This window comes from Lucilia sericata, unplaced genomic scaffold, assembly GCF_015586225.1.
Source record: "Lucilia sericata isolate MDLA Ls3-8-SP2 unplaced genomic scaffold, ASM1558622v1 Contig000006F_arrow, whole genome shotgun sequence".
NCBI lineage: Eukaryota > Metazoa > Arthropoda > Insecta > Diptera > Calliphoridae > Lucilia > Lucilia sericata.
In genome coordinates this window covers 1200223-1227815 of record NW_023994047.1, presented here as the reverse complement: position 1 = coordinate 1227815, position 27593 = coordinate 1200223, and the positions used below count along the sequence as shown (strand labels likewise).

Sequence of the window (27593 nt, the reverse complement as noted above, 5' to 3'; positions counted from 1 at the left end):
GACACTCGCTAGATCCTATACAGTTCACCAGCAACGATTTTACTGACCATTTTGGATGAAGCCAATTTTCCAAGGATCTGCTCTACCGATTTTTTGCACGGAAGGATTTTTTCAATCCTTACCATGTCTCCTAACATATTCCAAAGAGTTTTTGGCGCGACACTCGCTAGATCCTATACAGTTCACCAGCAACGATTTTACTGACCATTTTGGAAGAAGCCAATTTTCCAAGGATCTGCTCTACCGATTTTTTGCACGTAAGGATTTTTTCAATCTTTACCATGTCTCCTACCATAATTCAAGGAGTTTTTGGCGCGACACTCGCTAGATCCTATACAGTTCACCAGCAACGATTTTACTGACCATTTTGGAAGAAGCCAATTTTCCAAGGATCTGCTCTACCGATTTTTTGCACGGAAGGATTTTTTCAATCCTTACCATGTCTCCTACCATAATCCAAGGAGTTTTTGGCGCGACACTCGCTAGATCCTATACAGTTCACCAGCAACGATTACAGTTCACCAGCAACGATTTTTAGAGGAATCTAATTTTACAAGGAACTATAGTTCCAAGACTATATATAGTCTCGATTCCATTTTGAGTTTCCCATCTCTTTCCATTGAGTTTTCCATGGTATTTTTTATTAGCTAAGCAATTTATTTTTCCCCTGTGGTGTTGCCACTTAATTCCCAAAATTTTCTCTGCCGTTGCTATCTTTCGTTGCTAACTGGACGGACGTCAAAGCAAAAAGTGAAATTATTATTTGCTAGTGGAAAGCAATAAATACCGTGATAATAGAAATTCATTATTTAAATTAAATCTAAGTACATAAACAATAAGAAAAAGATAATTGCAAAAGAAAGCTGATATTATAAAGTGAAAGTGTTTAATGGATTAAAAAAGCAAAGTTTTTGCAATAATTAAATTGACATCTATAAACCTAGGCCGCCATTTTAAAAGTCAGGTTAGTACCTTTAAGTTTTATTAAAACTTAAGAAAAATTTTTTCTTAAGTTCTAATTAGTAATTTAGTGATACCTTTAATAAACAGTCCAATAACTAGTTAGTAGGCTAGTCTATAATCTAGTCAACAGACTTCCTTAGTCAATAATCTCTATAGACTTTCCATAAACACTTGACAAATGGTCTAGACAATATAGGTACTCCCCTTATTCACAAACAACATTTTTATTTTATAAAAGGTTTATAAAACAAAATTTCCATACAAAATCTAATTTATAAACTGTTTATAACATAAAATTTATTTAGTATTATATTAGTTACAAGACTAGGCCATAAAAGAGCTATTACATAGAATAAACAATAGACTCGACTGTCGACGAGACCGCAGACTAGTCAATAGGCAATACAATAGATGGGCCAATAGAGTAAATAGGCAAGGCAATGGACCAGTTCGCGTTTCGTATTAAATAGAGCAATTCAATGATTACTTAAACTAATCCGAATGATTAGTCAATCATTAGGCTAATAGCAGATATTATACCTACTACACAATTTTAATTTTTTATAATTTGATGTGTAAGGATTTTGTCTTACCTATATGTATAACTATTTCAATCTGAATATTTATGATGATAATTGTTACACTCCTAATATTTTACACCAAAGTGAATAGGATAAACAAATTCGTTTATCTTGTCTATTCTATACCATCAAAAATTATATTTGAAGTTAGTTTTTAAAATTACATATTTTGTTATTATTTTTCATCGACTATATTTTGTAAACAAACCAACTAAGAGAAATTTAAAAATGGATTCGGCTTTAGATCCTTTAGATCTTGTAAAACATTCTGAAAGAATAGAAAAACATCCAGTTCCTCCCATTGATACTGAAGCATTGGCCCAATATCTGGAGGAAATAGCTCAAGAAGCTGCCAATCTAATTAATTCGGATACAAAACAAGAATTTCTATATAAAAATCCTAACGGATGGCAACATACAAAACTTTATTACAATGTCAAGAAGTTTTGCCAAAAAATTGGAGTAACAAAAGTCGATAGTTCAAATGATATAGATAGTCCTAGCAGCAATTCAATATCCCTTGCAGCACCCAGTTCTTCTACCACCAGTGAGGAACTAGAAATTAAACTAGAACCTTGGTCCTTAATAGAAGATTTTAAATTTCCCTCAGTGGTACACCAAATAAATGAATTCATACAAACCTGGGAATTAAGTTCTGCCACAAAATTTGTAGTTATAGCTTTGGATAAAATTGAGCACATACCACCCTTTGGTCAAAAATATTTTGTAGAGGCACATTTTTCTAAACCCACACCCAAATGTCCCAACCCTTTAGCTGTAGCCAAAGTGTACTTTCAAATAAATGTAAGTAACTTGCTGCCGAGTGATTACCCGGTGAATGTTACCTACAAATTTGAAAGCTATAAAAGTCAATTTTATGCCATGGGTAAACTTAAAATGAGTTCAAATAAATTTCAACGTTATTACATAGATTCCATATTACACATGAAATTATCATTTTACGCCGAATTATGTGAATGTCGTAATCCCTTGAAACCATTGGAAAAGCGCAAAAAGAGTGGTAAATTAGAAAGAATAAAAAGCTTGTGATCTTGAAAAATTGCTGTTTGTCTTGTAGTTTGAGAGAATTGTAAAAAGAACCATTTACTTTTTTAATTGAAACAAATAAATTGATTTTCTTTTTACTGCAAACAACAAATTTCATGTAACTGCTGTTGAGTTTTTCATTTTTACGTAGTTTTTTTTCTTTATTTTTTTTTTTGTGTTTTGTTTTACAATCAATACATTGATACATGCTGAATGTATGTTGAAATTCACATAGCGTCAGTCACACATAGTCATGTACGTTTGTATGTACTTCAATACCTATAAACAAATATACTAACGAACCTCAGTATTTGACATTGATGTGGTACACAGTGTTTGGATGTATGCCTGTCCTTAGACACAATATGTTGGCAAAACAAAAACAATGACTTCGAAAACACATTTTCCACAACAAAAAAATCTCTCACTTCCACCCCCCATCCACCTCCTCCTGCCAGCCATGTAAAGTGTTACACACAGAAAAAGAAAAAAATAAAACAGCGAAAAATACAAAAAACTGTATAAACGTTTATATTATAACGAGATTATTGTCTAGCTCTGGTGCATACACTCCCATACAGCAACATAGTCATACATATGTACATTGTATACAAATATGTAGTTATTTTGGGGAGAGTGTAGAAGTGTTGAAATGCACGTTAGTATATAAGTGTCTTTGGATCTGTGTGTATTTATGCATTTTACAAAATGTCACCGTTATGTTTTTAGTGCCCGAGAGAGCTTTTTAATTGGACATTTTGGTACATGATTGTTATTGACTTAAAACTACATGAATATACAAACAAACAGAACATATACAAATATACATTTAAACACATATACACAGAGTCAGACAGCAACACATCAACATACAAATGCACAAGAATATGGAAATCAAAACACATCTGAGTACGATCAACATATCTACGGTAATAAAGGATATAAACAGACATACACACAGTTACAAGTAAACACAACATTACTATCTACTCTACAAATTATTTGAATAAGTTGGAAATACTTTAAGTTTTGTTTAGAAAATTTTAATTTGGAAAAATATTATATTATGGTTCAACTGTTTTTTTTACAAGGTTTATGATTTTAAAAGATTATAATCTAAAATGTTTAAAAAATGTTTCTGTACAAATTAATTTTGAATAGATATGATTTAATTTTATTCAAAAGTCCGACAGTGTTTAACACATTCTCTTCGACGTATGCATAAAATGCCCACAATGCACATTCTCAATTAGTTTAGTTGCATATTTTACTTAAATTCTAATACAACGTTAGGGCGTTTAATGGATTCATTTATATTTCTATTTAACACTTTCATGGGTTTTATTTTTAAAGGAACTTAATGTTACTAATTTAATATAATTTTACTTTGTTTATACGAAAAACGTTTCATTTCCTTAATGTCTTCTTAAGTTTTAATTAATATCACTCATATTTTTTAAAGTTCTCACTCAGAGGGGATATTTTAATTTTTTCGTTATGTATGCGAAATAATATTGGTGTTTGCTAGAGTAACTAATAGGACATAGATAAGATTTTGGGATTAACATGATATTTAACTCTTTTAAAATTATTTTTTTTTAGCAAACAAAATATGTAGTTTTGGTATTTTTTATTGTATAAATATCAAAAGTGTTCAAGAATTTATAAATGCTATAAGAATGGGTATTTCTATTACAATCTTAATGACGCCTATTACACTTCCTTTTTTAATTTGTGACTAACTCCAATGTTTCCTTTACATTTCTAAATGTATTTTATGAAATACTTACAGGAAAAAGTAGCTAAATTATTTTCTCTGCAGTTTTTTTATTATAACAGCTGTTGGCTGTGAAAAATAGATAAACGTGTCGGGCAGCACATTGTTAGCGAATAAAAAAGGTTTAAATATAATTAAGAAATGGAAATAATGAGTTAAATAGGACAATCTATAAAGAAAAGCAAAATGTAGGCAACAACTACATACACAATAGTATTTAATTAAAAGTAAAGTTAGTTGTGGGTTTAACATACTTATTTAGTTCAAGTTATGCCAGTGACCTATAAATTTAAAGATAAGTAAGGAAAGTAGTTAATATAAATAGCACTATATGTACTTTAATTGATTTTAAATAACACATTTCATTTAACTTTAATTTAAATTTATTGGACATTTATTCTTCTACATCTTTAATAAAAGAAATGAAACAAATTTGTTTAAACTCTAAGGTCCATTATCTCAACCTCCTATTATCATTTAACCGGTAGATATACTGTCGGTTAAACAATTTTTTTTGAATGAAAACTGTCAATTTGTCGTTAGGATATAAATTAATCAGACATTGGGAAAATGGGGGTAAGTTGAGTAAATTAAAAAAAAATAATGTTAAGAATTCAGTTTATTTATCTTTTGTACATTGTGGTTTTTTTTTCATGGCCTTAACCTTTGCGAAATAGTCAAATATCTAAAGCCTCAAAACAAACTAGTAATCGAAAAAAAAAAACAAAACACATTCAAGCCTTTATATTTTTCAAAAATAAACACATTTTAATTTTCTAAAAAGTTGAGTGAAGCAAATGAAGAAAGAATAAAAGAAACCTAGTGATGCCATGCCGCATAACAGCAGCATGAGGCATCATCGTATCCTTTGTTAACAAGTAAACAAATTATTTCTTTTGCCAAAGTGCAATCAACAACACTTTTTGTATCTACGTTTCAATATTTTTCGTTTTCTTTTTAATACAAGCATATTTTTGTTGGTATTTTTTTTTCTTTTTTTGTATTAGGATTTCAGTACCACAGTTAAATAATTTAACAATTTGTATTCATGATGAGCATTGAACATCAAAGACGTTTGGTAAATACAAAAAGGCTCAAAAACAACCACAACTACGGCAGTCAAAACCCGAAAAAAAAACTCACAGAAAAGTGTACAGCTTGTATATGAAAGTCAAACTCATATGTCGAGTATTTTACTCGTACAGTAAATGTTAACGCATCAGCGAAGTGTTAAAGTAGAAAAATACGTTGATACAGTATTATTACTTATGTATTACACTTTCACTTACACGCTCTCATATGCCTTCATTAACGCACCAACACTCATGTTTAATGCATGTGTATAAGGAATGTCACGTTTTACGAATTTTTATTCTCAAAGACACCAACAATGATGTCTTTTTTACAAGTTGAGAAATAATTAAAAATTTTTACAGTTTGATTAAAAAGAGAATGTGTTATCTAACTTCATTATTTCGAAGGATAATATGATTACTTGTTGATATTGTTATCGACTAATCTGAGAGTTTAATTTGATTTTTTGATATAAATTAAAAGTGGAAAATGTAATTTATTACTAAATAGCTTTATAAATTGGGTCGAATTATTTCATAGACACTACCCATAATCTTTTCCTGAAGAACTAAGCTTATTTCAGAACTTTCTCATATAAATTTAACAAAGTACAGAAACCGTATTGAAAATTTTTTAGGAAAATCTAGCCATTTGTCTTCGCGATGTGATCTCTGGAGACAAACTGAACGATTTTTGGCAATGTCGTGTAAGATCTATTAGTTCTTATCTTTTACAAAAGAGTAGAAGAGTAACAAGTGTTAAATTACTTGTTATAAATGAATATTGGATTTTAATAATATACTTATTTCTTTTTGTTTAAAAACTCCTTAAAACACGCTTAAGTCCTTAGGCCTTATTCATAAACAAATAAACTTATTCATAAACAAAAACATTTTATATGGAAAGTACCATACGTTTTATAAACCCTTTATTAAATAAAATGTTTATGAATAAAGGAATATTTATTATATATCCAAAAATATCGTTATTTGTTCATTAATTTGTGGTGTCTTGGCTAATATTAAACCGAGACAACTACCTGACACCGCAAACAGGGCGACTCAAATACTTTATTCATCCTAAAAGAATGCTTTGATATTTTTGCAAAAAAAAATCTAAAATACCCCTTGCTAGATTTTCTGCAATTCTGGGCTCCTGCTATTTAACGGAAATTGTTGTACTTTTGCAAAATCAAAATTTGTCTGTCAGTGTCGTCAGTCACCTCTTTTAAGGAAAATTTTGTTTTTTATTAAATTAGGAAATAAAACAATTTTTTTTTTATTTCTTAAGTTTATTTTTTACATTTATTTTTCATTTTACAGTGAGCACTTCATTTAGATAATCATATTTACTAATATGTTATTTATTCTTATAACTAGTATTAATTTTTTTAAGTTTAAGTTTAAGACAATTTGTTTGGCTTATTATTATTAAGTTTAAGTTAAGTTTCACACTTAAGAAATTCCTTTATTAATGTTATGACTTCTGACCATTTCATATCTAGTAAATTTGTTTTACAAATTTTTGACATTGTTTTTAGTTTAGACGTTTAGCTCCAGAATGACTTAAATCTTCGACGGAAGACCAAATGTGTAGTAATGGACGGGATATGTAGAAAATACAATAGAAAACAAACTATGTATAAGAAATAAGAAAGAAATAAGAAATAAAATAGTATTTTCTATAGACTAATCCATAGACTATAGACTAGACTATAGACTAGACTATAGACTAGACTATAGACTAGACTATAGACTAGACTATAGACTAGACCATAGACTAGACTATAGACTAGACTATAGACTAGACTATAGACTAGACTATAGACTAGACTATAGACTAGACTATAGACTAGACTATAGACTAGACTATAGACTAGACTATAGACTAGACTATAGACTAGACTATAGACTAGACTATAGACTAGACTATAGACTAGACTATAAACTAGACTATAGACTAGACTATAGACTAGACTATAGACTAGACTATAGACTAGACTATACACTAGACTATACACTAGACTATAGACTAGACTATAGACTGACTATAGACTAGATATAGACTAGACTATAGACTAGACTATAGACTAGACTATAGACTAGACTATAGACTAGACTATAGACTAGACTATAGACTATAGACTAGAACTATAGACTAGACTATAGACTATAGACTAGACTATAGACTAGACTATAGACTAGACTATAGACTAGACTATAGACTAGGACTATAGACTAGACTATAGACTAGGACTATAGACTAGACTATAGACTAGACTATAGACTAGACTATAGACTAGACTATAGACTAGACTATAGACTAGACTATAGACTAGACTATAGACTAGACTATAGACTAGACTATAGACTAGACTATAGACTAGACTATAGACTACTAGACTATAGACTAGACTATAGACTAGACCTATAGACTAGACTATAGACCTAGACTATAGACTAGACATAGACTAGACTATAGACTAGACTATAGACTAGACTATAGACTAGACTATAGACTAGACTATAGACTAGACTATAGACTAGACTATAGACTAGACTATAGACTAGACTATAGACTAGACTATAGACTAGACTATAGACTAGACTATAGACTAGACTATAGACTAGACTATAGACTAGACTAGACTAGACTAGACTAGACTATAGACTAGACTAGACTATAGACTAGACTATAGACTAGACTATAGACTAGACTATAGACTAGACTATAGACTAGACCATAGACTAGACTATAGACTAGACTATAGACTAGACTATAGACTAGACTATAAACTAGACTATAGACTACACTATAGACTACCTATAAACTACACTATAGACTACACTATAGACTACACTATAGACTACACTATAGACTAGACAATAGACTATCCTGTAGACTAGACTATAGACTAGACTGTAGACTAGACTGTAGACTAGACATTAGACTGGCCTGTAGACTAGACTATAGACTAGACTAGACTATAGACTAGACTATAGACTAGACTAGACTATAGACTAGACTATAGACTAGACATAGACTAGACTAGACTATAGACTAGACTATAGACTAGACCATAGACTAGACTAGACTATAGACTAGACTAGACCATAGACTAGACTATAGACTAGACTAGACCATAGACTAGACACTAGACTATAGACTAGACTATAGACTAGACTATAGACTAGACTATAGACTAGACTATAGACTAGACTATAGACTAGACTATAGACTAGACTATAGACTAGACTATAGACTAGACTATAGACTAGACTATAGACTAGACTAGACTATAGACTAGACTATAGACTAGACTATAGACTAGACTATAGACTAGACTATAGACTAGACTATAGACTAGACTATAGACTAGACTATAGACTAGACTATAGACTAGACTATAGACTAGACTATAGACTAGACTATAGACTAGACTATAGACTAGACTATAGACCTAGACTATAGACTAGACTATAGACTAGACTATAGACTAGACTATAGACTAGACTATAGACTAGACTATAGCTAGACTATAGACTAGAATATAGACTAGACTATAGACTAGAATATAGGACTATAGACTAGACTATAGACTAGACTATAGACTAGAATATAGACTAGACTATAGACTAGAATATAGACTAGACTATAGACTAGAATATAGACTAGACTATAGACTAGAATATAGACTAGACTATAGACTAGAATATAGACTAGACTATAGACTAGAATATAGACTAGACTATAGACTAGAATATAGACTAGACTATAGACTAGACTATAGACTAGAATATAGACTAGACTATAGACTAGACTATAGACTAGACTATCGACTAGACTATAGCCTATAGACTAGACTATAGACTAGACTATAGACTATAGACTATAGACTAGACTATAGACTATAGACTAGACTATAGACTAGTAGACTATAGACTTAGACTAGACTATAGACTAGACTATAGACTAGACTATAGACTAGACTATAGACTAGACTATAGACTAGACTATAGACTATAGACTAGACTATAGACTAGACTAGACTAGACTATACTAGACTATACTAGACTATAGACTAGACTATAGACTAGAACTATAGACTAGACTATAGACTAGACTTATAGACAGACTATAGACTAGACTATAGACTAGACTATAGACTAGACTATAGACTAGACTATAGACTAGACTATAGACTAGACTATAGACTAGACTATAGACTAGACTATAGACTAGACTATAGACTAGACTATAGATAGACTCTAGACTAACTATAGACTAGACTATAGACTAGACTATAGACTAGACTATAGACTAGGATAGACTAGACTATAGACTAGACTATAGACTAGACTATAGACTAGACTATAGACTAGGACTATAGACTAGACTATAGACTAGACTATAGACTAGACTATAGACTAGAAGATAGACTAGACTATAGACTAGACTAAGACTAGAATATAGATAGACTATAGACTAGACTATAGACTAGACTATAAGATGACTAGCCATAGAGAATATAGACTAGACTATAACTAGAATATAGACTAGACTATAGACTAGAATATAGACTAGACTATAGACTAGAATATAACTAGACTATAGACTAGAATATAGACTAGACTATAGAACTAGACTATAGACTAGAATATAGACTAGACTAGACTATAGACTAGATATAGACTAGACTAGACTATAGACTAGACTATCGACTAGACTATAGACTATAGACTAGACTATAGACTAGACTAGACTATATACTATAGACTAGACTATATACTATAGACTAGACTATAGACTAGACTATAGACTAGACTATAGACTAGACTATAGACTAGACTGTAGACTAGACTGTAGACTAGACATTAGACTGGCCTGTAGACTAGACTATAGACTAGACTAGACTAGACTATAGACTAGACTATAGACTAGACTATAGACTAGACTAGACTATAGACTAGACTATAGACTAGACTATAGACTAGACTAGACTATAGACCTAGACTAGACCATAGACTAGACTATAGACTAGACTATAGACTAGACTATAGACTAGACTATAGACTAGACTATAGACTAGACTATAGACTAGACTATAGACTAGACTATAGACTAGACTATAGGACTAGACTATAGACTAGACTATAGACTAGACTATAGACTAGACTATAGACTAGAATATAGACTAGACTATAGACTAGACTATAGACTAGACTAGAATATAGACTAGACTATAGAAGAATATAGACTAGACTATAGACAGAATATAGACTAGACTATAGACTAGAATATAGACTAGACTATAGACTAGAATATAGACTAGACCTATAGACTAGAATATAGACTAGACTATAGACTAGACTATAGACTAGAATATAGACTAGACTATAGACTAGACTATAGACTAGACTATAGACTAGACATCGACTAGACTATAGACTATAGACTAGACTATAGACTAGACTAGACTATATACTATAGACTAGACTATATACGATAGACTAGACTATAGACTAGACTATAGACTAGACTATAGACTAGACTATAGACTAGACTATAGACTAGACTATAGACTAGACTATAGACTAGACTATAGACTGACTATAGACTAGACTATAGACTAGACTATAGACTAGACTATAGACTATAGACTAGACTATAGACTAGACTATAGACTAGACTATAGACTATAGACTAGACTATAGACTAGACTATAGACTAGACTATAGAACTAGACTATAGACTAGACTATAGACTATAGACTAGACTATAGACTAGACTATAGACTAGACTATAGACTAGACTATAGACTAGACTAGACTATAGACTAGACTAGACTATAGACTAGACTAGACTATAGACTAGACTAGACTATAGACTAGACTAGACTATAGACTAGACTATAGACTAGACTATAGACTAGACTATAGACTAGACTATAGACTAGACTATAGACTAGACTATAGACTAGACTATAGACTAGACTATAGACTAGACTAGACTATAGACTAGACTATAGACTAGACTATAGACTAACTAGACTATAGACTAGACTGTAGACTAGACTGTAGACTAGACTGTAGACTAGACATTAGACTGGCCTGTAGACTAGACTATAGACTAGACTAGACTAGACTATAGACTAGACTATAGACTAGACTATAGACTAGACTATAGACTAGACTATAGACTAGACTAGACTATAGACTAGACTATAGACTAGACTATAGACTAGACTAGACTATAGACTAGACTATAGACTAGACTATAGACTAGACTAGACTATAGACTAGACCATAGACTAGACTAGACTATAGACTAGACTAGACCATAGACTAGACTATAGACTAGACTATAGACTAGACTATAGACTAGACTATAGACTAGACTATAGACTAGACTATAGACTAGACTATAGACTAGACTATAGACTAGACTATAGACTAGACTATAGACTAGACTAGACTATAGACTAGACTATAGACTAGACTATAGACTAGACTATAGACTAGACTATAGACTAGACTAGACTATAGACTAGACTATAGACTCGACTATAGACTAGACTATAGACTAGACTATAGACTAGACTATAGACTAGACTATAGACTAGACTATAGACTAGACTATAGACTAGACTATAGACTAGACTATAGACTAGACTATAGACTAGACTATAGACTAGACTATAGACTAGACTATAGACTAGACTATAGACTAGACTATAGACTAGACTATAGGCTAGACTATAGACTAGAATATAGACTAGACTATAGACTAGAATATAGACTATAGACTAGACTATAGACTAGACTAGACTAGACTATAGACTAGACTATAGGCTATACTATAGACTAGACTATAGACTAGACTATAGACTAGAATATAGACTAGACTATAGACTAGAATATAGACTAGACTATAGACTAGATATAGACTAGACTATAGACTAGATATAGACTAGACTATAGACTAGATATAGACTAGACTATAGACTAGAATATAGACTAGACTATAGACTAGACTATAGACTAGAATATAGACTAGACTATAGACTAGACTATAGACTAGACTATCGACTAGACTATAGACTATAGACTAGACTATAGACTAGACTATAGACTATAGACTAGACTATGACTAGACTATAGACTAGACTATAGACTAGACTATAGACTAGACTATAGACTAGACTATAGACTAGACTATAGACTAGACTATAGACTAGACTATAGACTATAGACTAGACTATAGACTAGACTATAGACTAGACTATAGACTAGACTATAGACTAGACTATAGACTAGACTATAGACTAGACTATAGACTAGACTATAGACTATAGACTAGACTATAGACTAGACTATAGACTAGACTATAGACTAGACTATAGACTAGACTATAGACTAGACTATAGACTAGACTATAGACTAGACTATAGACTAGACTATAGACTAGACTATAGACTACTAGACTATAGACTAGACTATAGACTAGACTATAGACTAGACTATAGACTAGACTATAGACTAGATATAGACTAGACTATAGACTAGACTATAGACTAGAATATAGACTAGACTATAGACGACTATAGACTAGACTATAGACTAGAATATAGACTAGACTATAGAAGAATATAGACTAGACTATAGACTAGAATATAGACTAGACTATAGACTAGAATATAGACTAGACTATAGACTAGAATATAGACTAGACTATAGACTAGAATATAGACTAGACTATAGACTAGACTATAGACTAGAATATAGACTAGACTATAGACTAGACTATAGACTAGACTATAGACTAGACTATCGACTAGACTATAGACTATAGACTAGACTATAGACTAGACTATATACTATAGACTAGACTATATACTATAGACTAGACTATAGACTAGACTATAGACTATAGACTAGACTATAGACTAGACTATAGACTAGACTATAGACTAGACTATAGACTAGACTATAGACTAGACTATAGACTAGACTATAGACTAGACTATAGACTAGACTATAGACTAGACTATAGACTAGACTATAGACTAGACTATAGACTAGACTATAGACTAACTATAGACTAGACTATACTAGACTATAGACTAGACTATAGACTAGACTATAGACTAGACTATAGACTAGACTATAGACTAGACTAGACTATAGACTAGACTATAGACTAGACTATAGACTAGACTATAGACTAGACTATAGACTAGACTATAGACTAGACTATAGACTAGACTATAGACTAGACTATAGACTAGACTATAGACTAGACTATAGACTAGACTATAGACTAGACTATAGACTAGACTATAGACTAGACTATAGACTAGACTATAGACTAGACTATAGACTAGACTATAGACTAGACTATAGACTAGACTATAGACTAGACTATAGACTAGACTATAGACTAGACTATAGACTAGACTATAGACTAGACTATAGACTAGACTATAGACTAGACTATAGACTAGACTATAGACTAGACTATAGACTAGACTATAGACTAGACTATAGACTAGACTATAGACTAGACTATAGACTAGACTATAGACTAGACTATAGACTAGACTATGACTAGACTATAGACTAGACTATAGACTAGACTATAGACTAGACTATAGACTAGACTATGACTAGACTATAGACTAGACTATAGACTAGACTATAGACTAGACTATAGACTAGACTATAGACTAGACTATAGACTAGACTATAGACTAGACTATAGACTAGACTATAGACTAGACTATAGACTAGACTATAGACTTGACTATAGACTAGACTATAGACTAGACTATAGACTAGACTATAGACTAGACTATAGACTAGACTATAGACTAGACTATAGACTAGACTATAGACTAGACTATAGACTAGACTATAGACTAGACTATAGACTAGACTATAGACTAGACTATAGACTAGACTATAGACTAGACTATAGACTAGACTATAGACTAGACTATAGACTAGACTATAGACTAGAATATAGACTAGACTATAGACTAGAATATAGACTAGACTATAGACTAGAATATAGACTAGACTATAGACTAGAATATAGACTAGAATAGACTATACTATAGACTAGACTATAGACTAGACTATAGACTAGACTATAGACTAGACTATAGACTAGACTATAGACTAGACTATAGACTAGACTATAGACTAGACTATAGACTAGACTATAGACTAGACTATAGACTAGACTATAGACTAGACTATAGACTAGACTATAGACTAGACTATAGACTAGACTATAGACTAGACTATAGACTAGACTATAGACTAGACTATAGACTAGACTAGACTATAGACTAGACTATAGACTAGACTATAGACTAGACTATAGACTAGACCATAGACTAGACTATAGACTAGACTATAGACTAGACTATAGACTAGACTATAAACTAGACTATAGACTACACTATAGACTACACTATAAACTACACTATAGACTACACTATAGACTACACTATAGACTACACTATAGACTAGACAATAGACTATCCTGTAGACTAGACTATAGACTAGACTGTAGACTAGACTGTAGACTAGACATTAGACTGGCCTGTAGACTAGACTATAGACTAGACTAGACTATAGACTAGACTATAGACTAGACTATAGACTAGACTATAGACTAGACTATAGACTAGACTAGACTATAGACTAGACTATAGACTAGACTATAGACTAGACTAGACTATAGACTAGACTATAGACTAGACTAGACATAGACTAGACCTATAGACTAGACTATAGACTAGACTAGACTAGACTATAGACTGACTATAGACTAGACTATAGACTAGACTATAGACTAGACATAGACTAGACTATAGACTAGACTATAGACTAGACTTATAGACTAGACTATAAGACTAGACTATAGACTAGACTATAGACTAGACTATAGACTAGACTATAGACTAGACTCTAGACTAGACTATAGACTAGACTATAGACTAGACTATAGACTAGACTATAGACTAGACATAGACTAGACTATAGACTAGACTATAGACTAGACTATAGACTAGACTATAGACTAGACTCTAGAAGACTATAGACTAGACTATAGACTAGACTAGACTAGACTATAGACTAGAATATAGACTAGAATAGACAGACTCGACTATAGACTAGACATAGACTAGACTATAGACTTAGACTAGACTATAGACTAGATATAGACTAGACTATAGACTAGACTATAGACTAGACTATAGACTAGACTATAGGCCTAGACTATAGACTAGACTATAGACTAGACTATAGACTAGACTATAGACTAGAATATAGACTAGACTATAGATAAGATATAGACTAGACTATAGACTAGAATATAGACTAGACTATAGACTAGAATATAGACTAGACTATAGACTAGAATATAGAACTAGACTATAGACTAGAATATAGACTAGACTATGACTAGACTATAGACTAGAATATAGACTAGACTAGACTAGACTATAGACTAGACTATCGACTAGACTATAGACTATAGACTAGACTAGTAGACTAGACTATAGACTAGACTATAGACTAGGACTATAGACTATAGACTAGACTATAGACTATAGACTAGACTATAGACTAGACTATAGACTAGACTATAGACTATAGACTAGACTATAGACTAGACTATAGACTAGACTATAGACTAGACTATAGACTAGACTATAGACTAGACTATAGACTAGACTATAGACTAGACTATAGACTAGACTATAGACTAGACTATAGACTATAGACTGGACTAGACAGACTATAGACTAGACTATAGACTAGACTATAGACTAGACTATAGACTAGACTATAGACTAGACTATAGACTAGACTATAGATAGACTATAGACTAGACTATAGACTAGACTATAGACTAGACTATAGACTAGACTAGACTAGACTATAGACTAGACTATAGACTAGCTAGAGACTAGACTATAGACTCTATAGACTAGACTATAGACTAGACTATAGACTAGACTATAGACTAGACTATAGACTAGACTATAGACTAGATATAGACTAGACTATAGACTATGACTAGAATATAGACTAGACTATAGACTAGACTATAGACTAGAATATAGACTAGACTATAGACTAGACTATAGACTAGACTATAGACTAGAAATAGACTAGACTATAGACTAGACTATAGACTAGACTATAGACTAGATATAGACTAGACTATAGAAGAATATAGACTAGACTATAGACTAGAATATAGACTAGACTATAGACTAGAATATAGACTAGACTATAGACTAGAATATAGACTAGACTATAGACTAGAATATAGACTAGACTATAGACTAGACTATAGACTAGAATATAGACTAGACTATAGACTAGAATATAGACTAGACTATAGACTAGACTATAGACTAGACTATAGACTATAGACTAGACTATATACTAGACTAGACTATACTATAGACTAGACTATAGACTAGACTATAGACTATAGACTAGACTATAGACTAGACTATAGACAGACTATAGACTAGACTATAGACTAGGCTATAGACTAGACTATAGATAGACTATAGACTAGACTATAGACTAGACTATAGACTAGACTATAGACTAGACTATAGACTATAGACTAGACTATAGACTAGACTATAGACTAGACTATAGACTAGACTATAGACTAGACTATAGACTAGACTATAGACTAGACTATAGACTAGACTAGACTAGACTATAGACTAGACTATAGACTAGACTATAGACTAGACTATAGACTAGACTATAGACTAGACTATAGACTAGACTATAGCTAGACTATAGACTAGACTATAGACTAGACTAGACTATAGACTAGACTATAGACTAGACTGTAGACTAGACTATAGACTAGACTATAGACTAGACTATAGACTAAACTATAGACTAGACTATAGACTAGACTATAGACTAGACTATAGACTAGACTATAGATAGACTAGACTATAGACTAGACTATAGACTAGACTATAGACTAGACTATAGACTAGACTATAGACTAGACTATAGACTAGACTAGACTATAGACTAGACTATAGACTAGACTAGACTAGACTATAGACTAGACTATAGACTAGATATAGACTAGACTATAGACTAGACTATAGACTAGACTATAGACTAGACTATAGACTAGATATAGACTAGACTATAGACTAGACTATAGACTGACTATAGACTAGACTATAGACTAGACTATAGACTAGTCTATAGACTATAGACTAGACTATAGACTAGACTATAGACTAGACTAGACTATAGACTAGACTATAGACTAGTCTATTAGTCTAGTCTATAGTCTAGTCTATAGTCTAGTCTATAGTCTAGTCTATGTCTAGTCTATAGTGTAGTCTATAGTCCAGTCTATAGTCTAGTCTAGTCTATAGTAGTCTATAGTCTAGTCTATAGTCTAGTCTATAGTCTAGTCTATAGTCTAGTCTATAGTCTAGTCTGTAGTCCAGTCTATAGTCTAGTCTATAGTCTAGTCTATAGTCTAGTCTATAGTCTAGTCTATAGTCTAGTCTATAGTCTAGTCTATAGTCTAGTCTATAGTCTAGTCTAGTCTATAGTCTAGTCTAGTCTATAGTCTAGTCTAGTCTATAGTCTAGTCTAGTCTAGTCTAGTCTATAGTCTAGTCTATAGTCTAGTCTATAGTCTAGTCTATAGTCTAGTCTATAGTCTAGTCTATAGTCTAGTCTATAGTCTAGTCTATAGTCTAGTCTATAGTCTAGTCTATAGTATAGTCTATTGTCTAGTCTATAGTCTAGTCTACAGTCTAGTCTATAGTCTAGTCTATAGTCTAGTCTATAGTCTAGTCTATTGTCTAGTCTATAGTCTAGTCTACAGTCTAGTCTATAGTCTAGTCTATAGTCTAGTCTATAGTGTAGTCTATAGTCTAGTCTATAGTCTAGTCTATAGTCTAGTCTATAGTCTAGTCTATAGTCTAGTCTATAGTCTAGTCTATAGTCTAGTCTATAGTCTAGTCTATAGTCTAGTCTATAGTCTAGTCTATAGTCTAGTCTATAGTCTAGTCTATAGTCTAGTCTATAGTCTAGTCTATAGTCTAGTCTATAGTCTAGTCTATAGTAGTCTATAGTCTAGTCTATAGTCTAGTCTATAGTCTAGTCTATAGTCTAGTCTATAGTCTAGTCTATAGTCTAGTCTATAGTCTAGTCTATAGTCTAGTCTATAGTCTATAGTCTAGTCTATAGTCTAGTCTATAGTCTAGTCTATAGTCTAGTCTACAGTCTAGTCTATAATCTAGTCTATAGTGTAATCTATAGTCTAGTCTATAGTCTAGTCTATAGTCCAGTCTATAGTCTAGTCTATAGTCTAGTCTATAGTCTGGTCTATAGTCTAGTCTGTAGTCTAGTCTGTAGTCTAGTATATAGTCTAGTCTATATTCTCGTCTATATTAGTCTATAGTCTAGTCTACAGTCAAGTCTAGTCTAGTCTACAGTAGTCTAGTCTAGTTTAGCTAGTCTAGTCTAGTCTAGTCTAGTCTATAGTCTAGTCTATAGTCTAGTCTATAGTCTAGTCTATAGTCTAGTCTATAGTTAGTCTTAGTCTAGTCTATAGTCTAGTCTATAGTCTAGTCTATAGTCTGTCTATAGTCTAGTCTATAGTCTAGTCTATGTCTAGTCTATAGTCTAGTCTATAGTCTAGTCTATAGTCTAGTCTATAGTCTAGTCTATAGTCTAGTCTATAGTCTAGTCTATAGTCTAGTCTATAGTCTAGTCTATAGTCTAGTCTATAGTCTAGTCTATAGTCTAGTCTATAGTCTAGTCTATAGTCTAGTCTATAGTCTAGTCTATAGTCTAGTCTATAGTCTAGTCTATAGTCTAGTCTATAGTCTAGTCTATAGTCTAGTCTATAGTCTAGTCTATAGTCTAGTCTATAGTCTAGTCTATAGTCTAGTCTATAGTCTAGTCTATAGTCTAGTCTATAGTCTAGTCTATAGTAGTCTATAGTCTAGTCTATAGTCTAGTCTATAGTCTAGTCTATAGTCTAGTCTATAGTCTAGTCTATAGTCTAGTCTATAGTCTAGTCTATAGTCTAGTCTATAGTCTAGTCTATAGTCTAGTCTATAGTCTAGTCTATAGTCTAGTCTATAGTCTAGTCTATAGTCTAGTCTATAGTCTAGTCTATAGTCTAGTCTATAGTCTAGTCTATAGTCTAGTCTATAGTCTAGTCTATAGTCTAGTCTATAGTCTAGTCTATAGTCTAGTCTATAGTCTAGTCTATAGTCTAGTCAGTCTAGTCTATAGTCTAGTCTATAGTCTAGTCTATAGTCTAGTCTATAGTCTAGTCTATAGTCTAGTCTATAGTCTAGTCTATAGTCTAGTCTATAGTATAGTCTTTTGTCTAGTCTATAGTCTAGTCTATAGTCTAGTCTATAGTCTAGTCTATAGTCTAGTCTATAGTCTAGTCTATAGTCTAGTCTATAGTCTAGTCTATAGACTAGTTTATAGTCTAGTATATAGTCTAGTCTATTCTAGTCTATAGTCTAGGTTATAGTCTAGTCTATAGTCTAGTCTATAGTCTAGTCTATAGTCTAGTCTATAGTCTAGTCTATAGTCTAGTCTATAGTCTAGTCATAGTCTAGTTTATAGTCTAGTCTATAGTCTAGTCTATAGTCTAGTCTATAGTCTAGTATATAGTCTAGTCTATAGTCTAGTCTATAGTATAGTCTATAGTCTAGTCTATAGTCTAGTCTATAGTCTAGTCTATAGTCTAGTCTATAGTCTAGTCTATAGTCTAGTCTATAGTCTAGTCTATAGTCTAGTCTATATAGTCTAGTCTATATAGTCTAGTCTAAGTCTAGTCTATAGTCTAGTCTATATGTCTAGTCTCTATAGTCTAGTCTATAGTCTAGTCTATAGTCTAGTCTATAGTCTAGTCTAGTCTATAGTCTAGTCTATAGTCTAGTCTATAGTCTAGTCTGTAGTCTAGTCTATAGTCTAGTCTACAGTCTAGTCTATTGTCTAGTCTATAGTCTAGTCTATAGTCTAGTCTACAGTCTAGTCTACAGTCTAGTCTATAGTCTAGTTTATAGTCTAGTCTAGTCTAGTAGTCTATAGTCTAGTCTATAGTCTAGTCTATAGTCTAGTCTATAGTCTAGTCTATAGTCTAGTCTATAGTCTAGTCTATAGTCTGTAGTCTAGTATATAGTCTAGTCTATATTCTCGTCTATAATTATTCTATAGTCTAGTCTACAGTCAAGTCTATAGTCTAGTCTACAGTCAAGTCTATATTCTAGTCTATAGTCCTAGTCTATAGTCTAGTCTATAGTCTAGTCTATAGTCGAGTCCTATAGTCTAGTCCTACAGTCTAGTCTACAGTCTAGTCTACAGTCTAGTTCTATAGTCTAGTCTATAGTCTAGTCTATAGTCTAGTCTATAGTCTAGTCTATAGTCTAGTCTATAGTCTAGTCTATAGTCTAGTCTATAGTCTAGTCTATAGTCTAGTCTATAGTCTAGTCTATAGTCTAGTCTATAGTCTAGTTATAGCCAGTCTATAGTCTAGTCCTATAGTCCTAGTCTATAGTCTAGTCTATAGTCTAGTCTATAGTCCTAAGTCTATAGTCTAGTCTATAGTCTAGTCTATAGTCTAGTCTATAGTCTAGTCTATAGTAGTCTAGTCTATAGTCTAGTCCTATAGTCTAGTCTAAGTCTAGTCTATAGTCTAGTCTATAGTCTAGTCTATAGTCTAGTCTATAGTCTAGTCTATAGTCTAGTCTATAGTCTAGTCTATAGTCTAGTCTATAGTCTAGTCTATAGTCTAGTCTATAGTCTAGTCTATAGTCTAGTCTATAGTCTAGTCTATAGTCTAGTATAGTCTAGTCTAGTCTATAGTCTAGTCTATAGTCTAGTCTATAGTCTAGTCTATAGTCTAGTCTATAGTCTATCTATAGTCTATCTATAGTCTAGTCTATAGTCTAGTCTATAGTCTAGTCTATAGTCTAGAATGGTCTAGTCAATGGTCTAGTCTATAGTCTAGTCTATAGTCTAGTCTATAGTCTAGTCTATAGTCTAGTCTATATTCTAGTCTAGTCTATAGTCTAGTCTATAGTCTAGTCTAGTCTATAGTCTAGTTTATAGTCTAGTCTATAGTCTAGTCTATAGTCTAGTCTATAGTCTAGTCTATATTCTAGTCTAGTCTATAGTCTAGTCTATAGTCTAGTCTAGTCTATAGTCTAGTTTATAGTCTAGTCTATAGTCTAGTCTATAGTCTAGTCTATAGTCTAGTCTATAGTCTAGTCTATAGTCTAGTCTAGTCTAGTCTATAGTCTAGTCTAGTCTATAGTCTAGTCTATAGTCTAGTCTAGTCTATAGTCTAGTCTATAGTCTAGTCTAGTCTATAGTCTAGTCTATAGTCTAGTCTAGTCTATAGTCTAGTCTATAGTCTAGTCTATAGTCTAGTCTAGTCTATAGTCTAGTCTATATTCTAGTCAATGGTCTAGTCTATAGTCTAGTCTATAGTCTAGTCTATAGTCTAGTCTATAGTCTAGTCTATAGTCTAGTCTATAGTCTAGTCTATAGTCTAGTCTATAGTCTAGTCTATAGTCTAGTCTATAGTCTAGTCTATAGTCTAGTCTATAGTCTAGTCTATAGTCTAGTCTATAGTCTAGTCTATTGTCTAGTCTATAGTCTAGTATTGTCTAGTCTACAGTCTAGTCTATAGTCTAGTCTATAGTCTAGTCTATAGTCTAGTCTATAGTCTAGTCTATAGTCCAGTCTATAGTCTAGTCTATAGTCTAGTCTATAGTCTAGTCTATCTATAGTCTAGTCTATAGTCTAGTCTATAGTCTAGTCTATAGTCTAGTCTCTAGTACTAGTCCTATAGTCTAGTCTATAGTCTAGTCTATAGTCTATTCTATTAGTCCTAGTCTATAGTCTAGTCTATAGTCTAGTGCCTATGTCTAGTCTATAGTCTAGTCTATAGTCTTCTATAGTCTAGTCGTAGTTAGTCTATAGTCCTAGTCTATAGTCTAGTCTAAGTCTAGTCTACGGTCTATTCTGTTCTAGTGTAGTCCATTTGTCTAAAATGTAGTATATAGTCGAGTCTAAAGTTGTCTATATTCTAGTCTAGTCCTTAGTCTAAAACATATATTAATATACATGTATAATTTAATTGTATAAAAAAATTATTATTTATATTTTCTCACCATTTCTTTACTTTTTCCAGAGGAACTGACGTTTCGGCTATTGATGCATCCATATCAAGGCATTTCAACAATAACTTGGCGATTATTTTTGCTGTCTTCATGTGATTTATATATTGGATTCAAAATGCTTTTAAAATAACTAAAAATTTACTTGGAGAACTGCAATTTTTTTAAATTCCTCTTGGCTTAAAGTAATTTGAAGAGCCCCATAAGCAGTAGATACTACATGAAAAGCTATTAGTAGTAGCAGCTAATGTTCGTTTAAAAATGTTTTAGTCTTAGAATTAATTTATAAGATAATTAAATAAATAATAAATAATAAATAAATAAAGAAATAAATAAATAAATAAATAAATAATAAATTTACTATACTGTTTTTACTATATACATATTTGCGCACAATATTCAGATCTATTGCCCAAAAACTTTTATTCGATTAATCAGTTTCAAAATACTGACAGACAGGAACATTTTTACCACGTAAATAAAATTGTATTTATGCATGAATTTTGTTATCGAAAAGAATATTTGGTCTTTTGATGTTTTTTCGCAACTAAACATGCAACACGGCCGCGGTTGTGTATGGACTGTGAAAAACATCATGTGTTCCTGGGATTTTTTTCTGCAGACGTTTTATTTTTGTTGTGTGACGTTATACATTAGGAAAAATTGCTAGTTTTAATCATGAGGCTGTCATAAATACAAACACACTCACACACACTTCAAAGTTAAACACAAAACAAGTAAGAAAGTATAGTCGGGCGTGGCCGACCATATGATACCCTACACCAGTTATGAATATTAAATGTGATTTATTTTTCATAATAAAGCATTTATCTTCAATGGATGAAAAACTAATTTTCTGAAAGAGGCTTTATATGGGGGCTAGGGGCAAATATGGACCAAGCCCGATAAAATTTTGTGAATATATTTACATAATATTTTATTGTGCTGAATTTTATTTCGATATTTGTGTTATAAGTTAATTTGGGACATTCAAGTAATTTTCTGAAGGGGACTTTGTATGGGAGCTAGGGTCAAATGGGGCCCGATCTTTATGAAATTTGGCAGGGTCATCAAGACTTCTATAAAACTTAGTTGTGCCGTATTTTATCGATATATCTGTATATTTGACATAATTATGAGCTCAGAAGCCCTTTTCGGGGGGTTCTGTTCTATGGGGGCTAGGTGAAATAATGGACCGATTTTAACCATTTTCAATAGCCCAGGAAAACGTGCGTGCCAAATTTCATCCAATTATCTTGAAAATTGCGACCTGTACCTTGCGCACAAGGTTTACATGGACAGCCAGCCAGACGGACGGACGGACATAGCTTAATCGACTCAGAAAACGATTCTAAGCCGATTGGTATACTTTAAGGTGGGTCTAGGACGAATATTTTTGTATGTTACAAACATCAGCACAAATCCAATATACCCTCCCCACTAAAGTGGTGTAGGGTATAACAAAAATACTCTTCTGCTTGGTTGAATTGTTTATTTTTTTTAATAAACACACACTTATACGGAACCTTTGTATGTATGGGAGTTAAATTGTTATGGATGACGTTGTTGTGTTTGTATATTTGAAAAAAGGCAGCTGCTAGACTTTTAAAGTTGTTTAAACTCATACATACTATATATGTACATATTTTCACCTATACACACATTCATACATATGTATATAAACAAACACATTAAGTGAGTCAACAATTACAGGGGAAGGGTTAATGTTATTGTTATTTTTATTATTATATCTGTTTGTATATGTAGGCCTCTCTTGTATTGCCTCGGCTTTTTTCATCTCTTGGTTGCTGTTGTTGTTTTTTGTTTAAAAGGATGTTGATCTTTAGACGAGTGCACAATTTCCAACTCCCATCCTGCTTGTTTCCCATTTGCATTTCCGCTAAAATTTTACGGAAATAAAATATTCGTTGCGTTGGGCAAAAGTTTTAAGCGGTTTACTGCGACTGCTAATGAATATAAGAATTTAAAAAAAGAATAACCGAACAGAATAAACTTTGTTTGCTGGCTTTATGTTTGTATATGTAGCAACTTGCAACAGTTTCCTATTTCCGTGTATATATTACAAATGGCTTGTGTATGCATATGTTCAGTTTTTGTTTTTTTTTATGTGTTTATAATACATCAAACATATGGCTGTATAACCCAAGTTAACATGCAATAACGCGAATGTCCTTTATCTATAAATCACTTGATACACATTTACAACATCCGTAAGACAGCCATTGGCTCTTTCACTTTTTCCTGGGCTATGAATACATGAATATACATACATATGTGTGTAGCTGTTTGTGTGTTTGTTTTCTGGCATTTGGCTTTTTACACTTTGACAATGCTGTTGCTGTCTTTTTGAGCGAGAAAGTGGGCAAAGTGTGCGTGTATCTGTTTAAGCAAGTGTGTGGCTAATGCATTTATGCAAAAGGCTAAAGTGATTTTCCGGCTGCCTTCATTTACTGCCAAAGACATTGAGTGGTGTAATGGTAGTGATCATAATGCTGCTCCTGATGATGATGATGAGAATGCATATTTTTCGTGGTTTCGGTGTGTACATGAGAAAACATTGCATCCAACATGCTCGTCATCAAACTCAACAGTATTTTCAGCACTCTTTTTCAACATTATTTTACATCATTGTGCAAAGAATACGAGTCGTTGTTTGCAGCAGTAACGACAGTGATAAATTAACACCTAGCATATGATACTCTTGTAGGTAGGTATTAAACTACCTTACCAAAAACCATTAATTTTTTTTCCTTTCGCCAAAATAACGCAAAAAAATAAAACTTCTACTCACACACAGAGAACACAAAAGCCGGTGGAGTCCTGCTCAACAACAACAAAGTATCACATCAAAACAGTGACACCTAAAGCTTATCCTTGCATACTAAACCAATTAAAAAACATACATAGATACAAATATAAACTCACCCAATTATAAAAAATTCAACCGGGCAACAGTGTTAACTTATCAATTTTTTCCGCTTAATGTAGGTATTGTTTGGATATAGACACACATTCATCAAAAAATACAGCTGTTTTTTTTTTATTTAGATTAAAATATTTAAACTGTTGTTGCAGACATTTTCTGAAAATATATAAAATAGTTAGAATTAATATACATATAAAACTTTAAAATTCGTTATTTATTAAAGATTTTTATTTTAGATTTTAAATCAAAGGATAAAAATCTATTGAGTTTTGTTTAATTTATAATATTTACTCTTATGTTTTAAATCTTAACTTTTTACTGTATTTTTTTTTTTTTCTGTGAGAAAGAAAAGTACATATTACAGTTTACCTACAAACAAACGTACAAATATATGTACGTGCATATTTCTTAGTACTTTTGAAAGTAAATGTAATAGGTTAAATATAATCCAAATGCATGATGGTATTATATACACATATACAACTAAATGTATTTATGTATGTATACATTTACTCTGTGCTACCATATAAAAGAGCAAATGAAGAGAAAAAAGCAACTACAACAACAAAAAAACAAACAAATCTTTTAAGTGAATTAAAACTCAAAGTGCTTTAACAGCTTCAGGACATGTTTAAGTAGCATCATATTTATGTATTTGATATTTACACTTAAAGGAATGTGTGGCATTAATGCGTCTGTATAATTCTGGTGCTGTATACAACATGTGTGTTGTTGTACGTGAAAGTTTAATAACTAGAAATATGAAAATGATTTAGTTGAAAAACAGAACTTTAATTAAAATTACAAATGCAAAAGTATGCAAAAAAAAGAACTACAGCAGAGGGGAGAAAGCCGTAAATGTGTTTAAAATTATAAAACACCTACACGTATGATTAATATTCATAATTAACACATTACGTCTTAGTGTTTGCAGACATTGATTATGGTGAGGGTAAATGTTAATTGTGACAAATAAAATTAAAATTATATTATAAAACAGTCATAATACGTTGATAATATTTATAATTTCCTTTAAAATTTCGACAAATATTCGATTTCTTATAATGTTACTAACTCTTTTTAAAAATTTTGAAAATGTATAGGAATTTTTTAAAATAAGAAAAAATTACCAAAAGTTTTCAAAACTGTGTTAAAAAAAGCAAACTATAATTTTTTTAAATTAGATACTTTAATGAATATTTTTAATTTTTTTTAATCTACAATTTTATAGACTATTTTTAAAGAAAATAAGAAATTACGAAACACATAAAATGAAAAATTACACAGTCTCAGCCCAGTGACATAAAGCTCTATACTAAAGTCAACAATTTAGACTTTAGAACAGAACTTTGTTGTCCCGTGTTATTAAACGTTTTCTATTTTAATTAAAAAATTTATAAATGTTTTTTTAAACAGGATATTAGACCATCCGACAAAAAGAAAAAAAAAATCTTTAGACATGAACCGCATGAAATACGTCTGAAACTATAAATTTAGTTGAGAAATATTTCTTTTTTAGTTTCGTGATCCTGTTTCCTTTTTAAAGGACTACAAAGTTTTAAAGAAATACATTTTTCAAAAATATATTTTAAAATACTTCTACTGATCAAACAATGCAAAAATTGATGTCAAAAGAACAAACCAGATCACGAAATAAAAAACTGTAAATGCAATTTTGCTTCATTTAATCTGTAGTTTCAGACTTATGTATATCATCTGGTTCATGTCTAATTTTGAGTGTTATCCCACTATTTATACCCTTTACCACTTAAGTGGGGAGGGTATTTTGGGTTTGTGCTGATGTTTGTAACACATACAAATATTCCCACCTTAGAATACCAAACGGCTTAGAATCATTTTCTAAGTTATGTCCGTCTGTCTGGCTGGTTGTCCATGTAAACCTTGTGCGCAAGGTACAGATCGCAATTTTCAAGATAATTGGATGAGATTTGGCACACAAGGACGAAAC

The 27593-nt window shown here is 31.7% G+C and overlaps 1 protein-coding gene and 2 long non-coding RNA genes across 4 annotated transcripts; 2 read left to right on the top strand and 1 right to left on the bottom strand.

The window, feature by feature from the left end:
* The first annotated feature begins 720 nt into the window (after positions 1-720).
* Positions 721-23001, top strand: LOC119601569. Its single transcript, XR_005231241.1, has 2 exons — positions 721-964; positions 22692-23001. It is a non-coding gene; the product is annotated as an uncharacterized LOC119601569 (long non-coding RNA).
* LOC119601560 lies at positions 1691-2636 on the top strand. Its single transcript, XM_037952577.1, has one exon. It carries the CDS (start codon positions 1773-1775, stop codon positions 2592-2594), a length of 822 nt encoding a protein of 273 aa, XP_037808505.1. The 5' UTR covers positions 1691-1772; the 3' UTR covers positions 2595-2636.
* LOC119601584 lies at positions 6889-25774 on the bottom strand. 2 transcript variants are annotated; one of them, XR_005231243.1, is made up of 3 exons: positions 25624-25774; positions 22672-22921; positions 6889-7013 (listed from the first exon to the last, which is right to left on the bottom strand). It is a non-coding gene; the product is annotated as an uncharacterized LOC119601584 (long non-coding RNA). The 2 variants fall into 2 exon arrangements; XR_005231244.1 differs by having other exon boundaries at positions 6948-7077.
* Between the last annotated feature and the right edge of the window lie 1819 nt (positions 25775-27593).

Excerpts from the sequence above, each read along its gene's own strand:
- LOC119601560 (XM_037952577.1), top strand. The coding sequence starts at position 1,773 with ATGGATTCGGCTTTAGATCCTTTAGATCTTGTAAAACATTCTGAAAGA.